Source organism: Xiphias gladius, chromosome 16 (genome assembly GCF_016859285.1).
Source record: "Xiphias gladius isolate SHS-SW01 ecotype Sanya breed wild chromosome 16, ASM1685928v1, whole genome shotgun sequence".
NCBI lineage: Eukaryota > Metazoa > Chordata > Actinopteri > Istiophoriformes > Xiphiidae > Xiphias > Xiphias gladius.
The window spans coordinates 26567886-26580616 of NC_053415.1; the positions used below are offsets into that span (position 1 = coordinate 26567886).

The 12731-nt window shown below is 47.3% G+C and overlaps 1 protein-coding gene across 3 annotated transcripts in view; it reads left to right on the forward strand.

The window, feature by feature from the left end:
• Positions 1-12731, forward strand: part of mao (monoamine oxidase) — a 42627-nt gene continuing 29896 nt past the window's right edge. For 2 of the 3 annotated variants that reach the window (XR_005709090.1, XM_040148235.1), the window contains exon 1: positions 2-158. Coding sequence is in view for 2 of the 3 variants with exons in the window: in XM_040148235.1 (XP_040004169.1) it covers positions 35-158 (124 nt within the window). In the remaining variant the exon portion in view is untranslated. Of the gene's footprint in view, positions 159-12731 lie in introns of all 3 variants that reach the window. The other variant, XM_040148237.1, reaches the window with a different exon arrangement.

Sequence of the window (12731 nt, forward strand, 5' to 3'; positions counted from 1 at the left end):
CGGGGAGTGGGCCTGGCCGGAGCTTTTAATACAGATGCGCCCCTCCGTGCGCCCTGCGTTCAGGGCAGAGACGAGGCGAGACGAGACGAGACGAGACGGCACCATGACTGCACCCGGCAACACCTACGACGTTATAGTGGTCGGTGGAGGCATATCAGGTAGGTGCGGCATCGGAGACCTTTCTTCTGCTCGGCGCGGTGTGATGGAGACGAGCTGTGATCAGATGAACTGGCTGAAGCCCACAGCGCCGCGCCGCGCCGCGCCCGCCCGCGGCGCTGTGATGCGCCGTGCGTGAGGTGACTAGACAACTGTTGCACGCAGATCCCTCGCAACCGCTGCCCGGAGCTGGCTCCGCGGCCGGCCGAGGCTTCCGGAGGCTCGGGCGTTTCTTCCCCGCGGTGCGTGAATCCAGTTCTGTCCGCGTTCACGTCTCTTCCGCGAGGCTGCCTCTCTTCCCCTCCGCCGCTGTATCTCCACAGCAGCGCCTGTTGAGTAACAGCTAATCAGCCAGAGCATAGTTTGTATTACATAAGAGGAAGGGTGGCGGTTGCTGGGTGGCGGTTGCTGGGTGGTGGTGGTGTGTGTGTGGGGGGGGTCTGAGTAAACGTGTTGCATTTTAAATGCGCTCGTCACAAAAGTTGCCTGCTTTTTGTGTTTAGCGTGTGAGCCCATCGGAGACGGGCCGTGATGCCGAGGACGAGGCCACCGGCCCTGCGTGAGGTGAACTACACCTGGCCGGTTGTAAAACTGCACCGTTGCTTGTTAAATTACGAGCGAATGTTCGGGGTGGAACAACGACGGTGGTGATGATAGTAATGGGGGTGACTCAGAGAAGGGGAGAGGGACTTGAGCTTTCAGGTTTCTTGTGGAAATAACAGAGGTTCTGCAGCTTCCTTTGAGGCCGATTGTCTAGATGGCACTTTACTTCCCGTGAAGAAGGGGGGTGGGCACAGAAGTGTGTCTTACGTCGGTGGCCTCTGTTTTGCCCTTCGCCATCGTACAGCGCACAGGCCACCGCTACCTCATTAGATTCAGCTGATTCGAGCAGGGTCTCCTGCAGCTGGACACAGCGTGGTCGGAGCAGAGCGATAGCAGAGCTGGAGCTTTCGGTTGAAAATCGCCACCGGCCCCGCAGCTGCGCACCGTTGGAGCCACTCTGACTCGTCTGCAGACGAGCAGTCAGACGTTTAGGTGCTTTTAGGAGGATCTGAATGCCCCGTCAACTCGCTGCGTTGACGGATGGTGCTGGGGCCCGACAGTGACTGACCCTCTGTCCTTTCTCTGCTGGACTGACAGCTCAATCCACCGCCTGCCTGTCTGTCTGTTGGACGAATTTAGGTCAGTGTCAGTTCAAATACCAGTCAAACGCAAAACAAATGCTTCAGAAAGAAGTTAATGCAATAACACAGGCGCAGCCCTCCCCTCCTGGTGGCTTTCTCCCACGCTGTCTGGCCGCCCTCGTGTCACATTGGGGTCCCGTAATTACGCCATTTGTTTATACCGCTGCCCTTTACTGGCTTGCAATGAGGTCCACATATAACAATCACTGTCCAATCAAAGGACAGATGAAACAAGGGGGGAGACGGCGTGCTCTTTTCTCTCCCCCCGCCGCGTCTCCGTCACCCTCTCTCTCCTGAGATGTGTGTTTTCTCCTTTTGCCTGCAAATGCGCTTGTCATTTTCCTGCCTGCCAGCCACCCACCAGCGGGACTGCCACCCTCGAGGGGCAGCCAGCACTTCCTGAGAAAACCTTAAACACTAGTGACAGCCTGTTATCAAACCGGCAGCAGAGAGGATGCCGAGGAAGGGAGGGGAAGAGGAGGAGGAAGGGGGAGGAAGGGGGAGGAGAGACAGAGGAACGGAAAGCAGAAATAATAGGGGAGGGAAGGAGGGAACCACTTCTTGTTTTGTCTCAGCAGCTGAGAACGTGGGAAATGTAAGGAGGCAAAGTGGGAAATAAAGAAATGAGGAATGAAACAGATAGGTCGGAAAATTGGGGAATGGAGGAAGCGAAACAAGTATTTATGAGAACTGTAAATAGGGAGCTCGAGGTGGTTTTGAATATAGCGCAAAGGAGGATATGTTGAAACACACCAGAGTGTGTGCAGTGGATGATTTAGAAAACTTGGCTGCACTGAGTCATGGGCCTGTAATGGGCCTGATTCCTCGTCTTCACAGACCTTTACTCAGACAAGGTCGACAGTGAAGTTAAATGACTTCGCTGCCGAATAAAATCCCAACATGCTTAATAGAAAGGACGGGTCAGTTCTCTTGAGGACGTGTTCTGTGCTCGCTTTGCCAAACTACTGAAAGCAGGACCGCATCCGTGGACTAAACCTGTTACTTAAATGAAAAGTACGTTTTTTTTGTCATCGCTCGGGTTTTGTTCTTGTAGCTCTGGCCACCGGTTTTACTGGTCATCACTGCTGTAGTGGAGCTAGTTTGTCTTTGAACACGCAAAGTAAACCGCAGGAACACGCTTCCCTTTTCAGAAAGACCGATGAAAGAAATGCAGAATGAGAGACTGGTTCGAGTCACTGAAGCCAGAGGAAGAAGAGTCTAGAAGGGACGTGACATCAGGACTTAAGCGCTCTACCAAAGACCATCAAACATGGCAACAACCTAAATACAGGTCTAATGGGAAGAGCGACCTGAGCAGCCAGGGAATCAGACAGGTTTGAAATAATCCAGCAGTTTTGCCTGATTAGCTACCAGTCTGTTTGGATGTAAAACCACACGTGAGTGCACCTGTAATGTTGCAAACGATGTTCTCATGGCACAGAACCACTATGAGTGCACGCGACTGCAGCCACTACAGCAGGTCCCAGATGAACCCGGCCTGATGGATGTTGACAGTACACACTTCCTCCAGATACGTTCTGCTGATTGTTTAACGTGTGTCGATCACCCCACAGCTTTTGTTTCGTTGCCCTGTTTGAACTGTCTCTCGCGATGCTGCAGTGTTCTCAGATCTCAGCAGCTACGTACGTGAGTACAGCGTAGAACAATGAAAATTAAACCCAAGTTGTTACAAACAATAGCTTCCCTTTAAGCGCAACGTACACCGGCCACGCCGTGAAGCACTGCACTGTTGACCCCGGTTTATTGAAGCCTGTAGCCCACACCAGACACACCGCACAGACAGAGGAAGTCTTCGGGGTGCGGTGGCAGGAATGAATCTGATGAAAGTGCTGTTTTTCTGCACAGTTTATGCACATTAACAATGGGGAAACAGGTTGGTGGCATATGCTGACGTGCAAACCAACGATGAGGCTTGTCAAGACAACACCAGTGTGTGGGCTCACATAGAAAACAATGCGTGCGGGGTCTGCACTGCTGGCGCGTTCTGCCTTTTAATTCTGTTTATCCGGTTAAAAAAAAGTCCTACTTAAGTGACAGGGCTTCACACAGAAAATATGGAACAGGTTTGACTGGATGGCTCTGTGTCTGTATTTACTCTATTTTGGGTGTTTATTTTGTTGGATGAGTTGTTTGGTTTAACCATGCTTGTGAGTAATAGCCCACAGTTCTCACGAGCACATGTTGGCCCGTCCATATTGTCAGCTGATATTTATGTATCAACCCTCTCATGGTGTTGTTTTCGGCCACAACAGGCAGGCGTTGTTCAGAGAAACAGCTGTAAAGAGCCACCGTCCACCAACTGCTCAGCAGCAAACAGCAGACAGACACAGTCAGAGACCAGCTGGTGGACATGGTGGAGCATTCGGCAGCTAAAGAGCCAGATGTTTCCCTCAGGAGGTGGTGGAGACCAAAGCCAGAGTTAAAAAAGAAGGAGTACTGGTGTTAGATTCATCAGGTGGACTCAGACACCGGGTCCAGATGAAGGATCACGTTACTCTGTAATTGCTGGACGTGGAAATAAGAAACTGTGAGATAACAAAGTCACCGTATCAACTTAAAAGGTGATGATATGTCAAAATCAGGTTTAAGATTTGGGTTCACACCTACGGTTAAGGTTAGGTGAAGGTAAGAGTTATGCAGGAAGTGGTACTTGTGGTTCAGGTAACAGTAAGCCTCCAGGGAGTGAATGTTAGTCTCTGCAATTTCCCCTGAGTGTAAATGACTGCAAACAACGCTGAAGTGTTTGTCTGTGTCTTGGTGCCAGTGTTCCCGATGTGCTCCATTGTTATTTGAAAATAGCACTGTTATTTAGAGAGCTGGGTGGCAGCCAAGGACATCAGCCCTCCCGACAGACGTTGGTGCCAGCATACACACGCCCATGCCTACACTGCAATAATTACGTTCACGTGTGTGAGAGCTGAGCTATAGGTCCACAGAAACCATGACGCTGGCGACACTGTGGCCTCTTGAATCCTCAGCGCTGTGTCATAACATCGCTCCTCACACCTTTCTTGAGCTCTTTCTGCGTTCTTGCTCTCTGATAGTCCTAAAAGCTGCCGGACCTTTGGGCTTTGGTCTTAAGATGTAACGTCGTGCTCTCTCCGGTCGGTCCCTTACTACCTTTCATGGACTCTCAGATGCACCTTTTGAGTCGGCACGATACACTGTTGGTCTTTGCGTCGTATCTGAACGTTCCCGAGGCAGCACGAACCAGTACCTTCTCTGACAGACGGTCTGATTTCCGTCAACATGGCCATAATCCTAGAACACCACTTTCTCTGTCCAGCTGTGCAAACAAGAGGACCTGTAGGCCGAGCTGCCAGATATTATCATTAGATGGACGGCTCGTGTGTGTTTCCATATGTAATTTTCTGCGTGCCAGCGCCTCTGTGTTTGCCTTGCGTGTGGCAGGTAAAGCCATGAGAAATGTGCAGCTGTAATCTCAGCTGAGTTAATTTTATAAATGATGACACTGATTGTGAGTAAAAGCACATGCAGCTGATGGATGTTTGCACAACTGGAAAAGGACTCATCTCCGCCTCTGATATAATAAGCGAGGGATTTGAGGCGAGTGTTCTGCGTGATTTTTTTCCCTTTTTTGTTCAGTGTTTGTCAGGCAGATTGCTGCGCCTTTCTGTGCTCTGTACTCAGTGTTTGCATGGAGGTAAAGTGTGTTTATGAAATGATTCACCGCAGTCATTTTGCAGATGTTGGTGCCGCTGGCTTTCCAAGTAGGTGCTGTCCTCATATTTATCAGTTTAAAGGAATAGTTGAGCAATTTGGGAAATGCACTTGTTTGCCACCCTGCCAGGCCTGGTACCAAGTCCTGACAGCCACCCCTCCCAGGAAGTCAACTCCTCCCTGCCCTCCCACCCTCTTCCTGCCTGGATCCCTCTAAACACAACTCTGCCTAACACCTGCCTGCTGCTTTTTATTCTTTCCTTTTTTTAAATTACCGACAACTCTTATTTATCCGCCTTCTTTCTTTTCTTCTCATTTTTCCTCATTTATTGAGTTTTATTTTTACACACTCTTTCCTTTCACAAATCCCCTCCCTTTCATCTGAACATGAATCCCTGCACCACATCAACCTCCCGTCTCACTCTCGTGCCCTATCCTCGCTTCGATGTAATTAGAACTGCAATGATTAATTATTTGATTAATTGATAATGAAAAGAATTGTTGACTGCGGCTTGTCTCACTTTATATAGGGTTATGTTGTGTCTTTCCATGTTAAATCACGTGCGTCGCTTTGTCTTGCTCCACCAGTTGAAAAAAAAAAAGAAGATTGATACCACTCCCATGTCTGCACGGTAAATATGGAGCTACAGCAGCTTGCTAACTTAGCTTAGCATCAGGACTGGAAACCGCTAGCGTGGCTCTGTCCAACAGTAACATATCCACCTACCATCACCTCTAAAGCTCGCTCTTGTGCACATCATATCTTGTTTGTTTAGTCCTTACAAAAACATAAGTGTGAAAATGACCGATTTATGGTGGTTACGTGCCAAATTGTCGCATTTGCGTCCTCCCCCTAAATGTCGGCCTGTTACCTCACCCTCACATAATCATATACCAGGAGTCAGCTCTCACCTTTTTCAGAGCTTAACATTGTATCTGGTGAACAAAGCAGTTTGCATCTTTATAAAATATTCACTGACAGACCTTCGAGGTAGCCCGGCTCGTTAAATGACAACATTGAGAGAACAATAGATTCTCATATTACTCTCCTGTCGGCTCTTTCTCACACCTGTCTCTCTGGATTTCAGGCTATCACGTAATTGCTTGTCAGTATTGCTCCTCGGTCTGTTCCCCTTAACAGCCAATCAGTGTCTCGGTGCTGAGAACACGAGACGGGAAAAACTGCGATTGCTGCGTGTCTCGTAAATGTCTCCCCCTCGGGATCAATATGGAACATTTCGGGGCCCTGATTCAAGTGGCTCACTTGTCACTCAGCTGCTATTGAATTTTTTTGTTTGTGTTCCTGTGAAGAGGACACTCTGCGGAGGTGCACACACGCACACATCGGAGTGAGTTTTCAAAGAAAATGAAATGTCACACGCTGACGTTGTTTAGCAGCCTGGCCTCGTGCAGAATCCTTTGAGAGAACAGAACAGCCGTGGTCAGATGGGTTGTTGAGAAATGTATGTGTTTTATTAAACATTTTCCAGACACGGGGAGAATAAAGTGACTCCTCTCTCAGAAGAGCAAAAATAGTGTTCTGTTTACATTTTCAGTTCTCAGGAAGGGGTGAAGGGAAATGACAACCTGGGGACCGAGAGGATTTGAGGCAGAAAGGCTGTGGAAATTGAGATTGTTGATACTATCATACATGAACTATTTCCACATGTTGAGAACTTTAATTTTAAAACAAATCCATCCCACCCTAGATGATCTGCATCACACATTAATAAAACTACTGTCCTTTTTAAAGCAGTTGCCTTATTTTGAAAGGAGCAGTACCACGGCCCCCTGTTCTCTCCACTGCAGAGCAGCACGTCATTCAGAAGCTGTGGATTCCCAGTGGACTGTAAGTGACTTTAGTCCATAACCAGTTACGTCAGATAACGTTACTGACAGGGACCAAACGTGCAAAATTAACGGCAGAGCAACAGGTCAAACAGATAAATCAACTTCCGAACAATGGGGATGTCTCGAACATCTGAGGTTGATCAGGAGCTACAGTGTTTGATTCCAGTGGCGCCTGCGGGTCGCTGAGTAAGACTTTGTATTAAAACAGTAATTAGTTTATATGTCCATTCGTCCATTTGTTGCATTATCGTTTAGTTTTTATCTGTTGATGAAAATGTAACAGTTCATCAGAGTTTTACAACGTTTCCTTTTATTTAGTTTTAGTCTCGTTTTCGTTGTGAAAAAGGGTCAAACATTTTTGTCATCGTTTTTGTTGTCTTAAAGCACTATCACCTGTCTCAGATAACAACTATACAAATACCTGTAATTTAGCACTTTAAAACAAAATAATAGCAAAAATAAAACATAACTGAGGTGTAGGAACACTGTTCAAAATTTGCATTAACCGTATGTAAGTATATAACATGTACAACCAAATGCTGGTTAGCTTAAATTAGCTAGCAGCTAGCTTGGCTCTGTCCAAAGGTTTAAAAAATCCTCCTACCAGCACCTTTAATCTCATTATATCTATTATGTTTAATTCATTAAAAAACTATAAAGTCAAAAAGTTGTGGTTTCAAGAGGCTAGTCAGTTTTTATGCTAAGCTAAGCTAACCGTCTCCGCGCTGTAGCTTCATATTTACCATACAGACACGAGAGGGATAACAATCTGACTCTCAGTCGTCTAAGTCTCGGCAAAGAGGGCACGTGAGCATATTTCCCAAATGTTCAAACTATCCTTTGCCCGTGAACACGCATTGGACAGGTGTCCAAATAGGTGTGTAATGTCCGAACTGACACCGGTGAAAGATTCTGAGCTGAAGGTGCACGTCGGCTCTCATCTTCCGCCACTGAGGCCCGCTAATGTGATTTCGACTATTACAACCGGGAAACGCTGGGGGACAAATGCTGGCAGGAGTGGGCGAGTGAAAAGACGAATGACAGGTGGTAAGCCAGAGGAAGAACGAGGCGGGAGTAAGAGGAGGGAAAGACAAAGGGCACGGAGCAGCGAAAATAGATGAGGGCAGAGGCAGGAAATGGCCGGAGGACTTTTAAGGACAGCGGCGTTGAAAACTTAAATTCGTACGATGAGACACGTGGTTAGAGATTTAGCCAAGGAAATATCCAAGAGGCCATTAATGACAAACGTGCTCGTGATCACAGGTTTAGAGGTAACAGAGCTGATGCGGTGCAGCAGGTTTCACATCAGACCTTAGAAGAAGCACCTTTGTCAGCCTCACTATTTAATTGTTGCTCACGAAATAACCGAGTTGACAATCGTGGTTACACCCAGGCTGCCGCACTGATTTTAAAAAAAAACAAACAAAAAAAACAATTTCAACTCTCCATTCTCCTGTCCCGTATCCCAGCATTCTCTGGATGAGAGGAGGGATACGCCCTGAACAGGTTGTCCGTCTTTGGTAAAAGTAACACACCTCGACAAATAGACGCGCGCATTCATACCTACGCACAGATCGCGCAGAATACACTTTATTTTGCCAAGTAACCAGATTCGCACGTACAAGCGTTGAGCGCTAATGACAAATCTGCAAACACACTCCACCAGCTGGCGCCGAACCTTTTGAAAGTGCTCTCCCACAGGTCTGGAGGAACTGCGCCTCACTCCTGTGCAGTACATCAGATAAATCTCCTCACTTTTGTACGTCGTTTCTGCAGGATATTAATTCATTGAGCTGAATTTTAGATCTTGTAAAACAACAACACAACAAAGAATTTTGACTTGTGGGTGGGGAAAGTGTCTGGCATGATTGGGTACTTCAACTCTTTTGCCTCTCATTCCCACTGTGACTTCGTATTTTGGATGTTTGCGTCTGGATGTTATTACCAATAATCAGTGTAGCCAACGCATCCACGGTCCTTGTCGCCACTGACTCCACTGGTTGGACCATGGGCTTTCTTCAATACATAATCAATACTAGATACAGTAATGATAACAATAAATATAGGTAAGTGTTGTTCCCTTTTGTAAAGATTTGGAGTGTGTGTGTGTGTGTGTATTTGGTGGAGCAGTGTGTTGTTTGAGTGCCTGGGAGACTGGTGTGTATTCATGTTGAATTATACAGTCAAATATGGCAGAGACTCAGTCCAGAAACAGTGAAAGACAGGGGGGACTTCTAAACACACACACACACACACACACACACAGTATACGAATGCAGTTTGTTCCTGCCAAGTGGCTCCATCTTAACAATTACTGTTGTCAAGGAAACTGAGTCTGTCCCTATCTCTTTTTCCAGCACAGAGGGCAGAGGATGAAAAGGAGTGTGTGTGTGTGTGTGTGTGTGTGTGTGTGTGTGTGTGTGTGTGTGTGTGTGTGTCTGTGTGTGTGTGTGTGTCTGTGTCTGTGTCTGTCATAGGCTACTTTTGGGGACAGATTTCATATTAAAGACCAGTAAATTGGGGACAGCTTGTCCAAACGGGGACAGAGGACGTGTTCCCAATTGGGGAAAAAGCTGAATTCTGGGTCAGTGGTTAAGGTTAAGGTGAGGTAAGCAGTGTTAATGGCTCCAGGAAATGACTGCAAGTCTATTTAAAGTCCCCAATAGTGACCTTGATCAACATTGAGTGTGAGAGTGTGCCTCTGTGTTTAGAAACCCGCCCCGTCTCCCACCGTGTACTTGGTACTGTGTCGCCTGTCCAACAGTGGACCGGTGAGCCAACGGGGTTACAGTTTGGAGGTCCACTGTCGGTCAGGCCGTAAACCACGCTACCATGCTGCTGGGCGTAGTGCGGGGCAAATGATTATTTTCAGAATATGCGTAGAGGCAAGATGTTTAAATGTTAAAAACATTTTTGAGGGAAACCAAGAAATCCTTTGTACGTATTCACGTCCCAGTCTGTGTTCACCACAGACAGGTCGACTGCAGGCTACGGAGGTTCCCTGGTTGACAGGTGGACCTCGGCCAGGGTTGCAAGTTCCCTCCTGACATGTTTAAAAAGAAAATTACAAAAGCAGTTTTCCATTCATATTATGAAGGAAGACCTTAAATAAAAGAATTTGAATTTCTTCTTTGTTCGTTCAGAATGATTAGAAATAGGGGTCCACACTTGGTCGGCGTAGCCCGGCGTTCCGGCGTTGGTGAGGCAGGAATGGACTGTACGTGTGTGCACACGCGTGCGTGCATGTGCATGTGCTTTACTGCGGATCTGCACGAAAAGCTCCAGAAACCCGCTCAGGACTGTCAAGCACCTTCAGGTTAAACACATAAATAACAGTGTTTCTGAAGACTGTACATTCAAGTACAAACAGCCAGCTTGTTTTGTTTTTTTGCTTTTTTTTTTTTTTTTCCCCCTTTCAAACATCCCAGAGGGACCAGACAATTGGGTCAACCGGAGCCCCCAGGTGCTGTGGTGGAGAGGAGAGGAGCAGTGGTGGGGAACCAGGAGAGAGAGGGAAAAGAGACAAAGTGTAAGCAGAGAGATGGGAGGACAAATACGACCTGTAGTAGAAGGAGAATTAGCGGGACAGAGACTCGCCAAACGATTCGCGCTCATCCGTTGTGTCTTTTTAGCTTCAGATTCTGTACATTAATGCAGCAGCAGATACGTGTGCTGTGTCTGAAGCAGCCTTATATCACACAAAATGCAACAGGGACTGGCTCCAGAGCTCAGAGGGGGCAGGTGGGATTTGTCTGAGATCATCAAGCTGAGAAAAACAGTCAAAAAGTGGTAACAGTGAAACGGAAATGCTCATTAGTGAAGGTGCAACATTTCCAAAGGCCACAACTCACTTCCACCTGAGAAAACATGTTTAGGGGTCGATTATTTATTAATTATTAACAATCTTTACTTTCAGATAGGCTTGTAAAATCTGCAGTAAAAAAATCATTAAACACACCTCTACGGAAATGAGGAGCAGATTGAACGATACGAAACGCACACAAAAGGTGCATTGTTAGCAGCTCAGTGAACTTCATGTTTAATGAGGACACAATGAGCCACAACTCTCTGCTCTCTGCTACATTTTGTTGTTTTGTTGAACTTGTCTTCCTCTTTCTTTCTGCCTCCCTGCACACTTTAATTTTTGGTTTTGTCATTGAGAGTTTCATGCAACACAAGTCAGTTCCGTTCCTCACAGCAACTTAATACCTAAAGGTCTGGCGCGTAGGATTAAGGGCAGAAATGGCCACAATATTCATAAGAATGTTTTCATAAGTGAAACTAAGAATCGTTGTGTTTTCATTGGCTGAGAATCAGCCCTTCATATCTACATAGGGAGCCTATCCTCTTCCACTGAGCTCCACCGTGTTGCAACGTCATGATCCTACAGTAGCCCAGAGTGGACAAACCAAAACCTGGCTCTGGGGAGGACCTTTTGCATTTTTCCGTTACCTGAAAGCCACCGTAGGTTCTCCCACACTATTGGAAAGGGAGGGGTGAGGGGAGGGGTACTCAGGTGGTTGCAGTCTGCAACCTCACCGCTAGATGCCACTAAATCCTACACACTGGTCCATCGATACACCCTCACAGAGCTGCACCTGCCTTTCTGTAGGCAGAGAATTTTGTCCCGTGCGCGCTGCGGGACACACAGATGTTCGGCACAATCAACCTGACTTCATCACATCTCCTCCCTTCTCTTGTCCGATTCCTTTCTTAAGTGCACACTCGCATGAAAGGAGGGAGATGGAGCGCTGGATGCGCGCCAGCTGCGCCCCAGATGACAGGAAGACTGCGCTTCTAGGCGGCTGCGTCTGTTCGATAAAAATCAAGCATGTCTTTAGGTGCAGAAAGCCGCCAACAGCGTGTGAAAGCCGGCTCAGAGTGAGGACAGGAGGAGGAGGAGAAATGTGTGTTGCTCTCTCTTTGATTCTTCGCGGTTCCCACCAAAGACCGGCTGACCTTTTTCCTCCGTTTGTAGTCCCTTCGGGCAATGTTTTTCATGGCTGGGGTAGAACGGAAAAACATCGGGTTATTTAAAGGATAGGTTCACAACTTTGAAACAGGTTTTTGCTCGCTGTAATCATTCCTCCTGCTCATCCTGGCTTTTGAAGGAGCCCCGTTAAATCCCTTACCAATGCACTGTCGGTGTGAGTCATGGGGGTCGGAATCCACAGCCCTTGTTCTGTGCAAATCGTATATTCCAAAGTTAATTTAAAGTTAATACGAGGCTTCGGCAGTCTGAATTATTCAAGTCAAATGGGTATGGCCCAAAGTTACTGACTTTTTAGTATAATATCCCTCTTTGCTGTTGAGCACTATTGAGCTTTGGTGGAGGGATAGTAACACAAAGAGGGCAGCCGTGGTATGGGGTCGATGAGTTTTGCATTAGTCTAGAATGTTAATGCACGTTAACTGTCTTGGTTGCGATCGGCCTGTGAGCCCAGTCCTGGACACGCACACCGGCAGGGCCGCTAAAGGGACCAAAGAGACAGACAGAGCTCAAAAACCTGATGGATTTCTTTGACGGCCCGCCAGGATTTCTCCCCGTGTGCCCCGATGGCCGTTACACCACAGCTTGACATCAGTATGTATGTAACTGCCAATCCGATTGATTTAGCCTGCTTATTAATCAAAGGTGCCAGAGCGCTGGCCCAGATCGCTCCGGCCCACTTGAACCCCTGCATATTAATAAATTGCATTATAGCTCACAGTCCAGTTTCTCCCCTGATCATTCCTATGTCCCTGTCTGGCCATTGCTTTCAGCATGCCTCTCCCTGTACCTCGGGGCTGCCTGCATTGTGACCAGACCCCATTATTTTACCAGAAGACCAATGACTG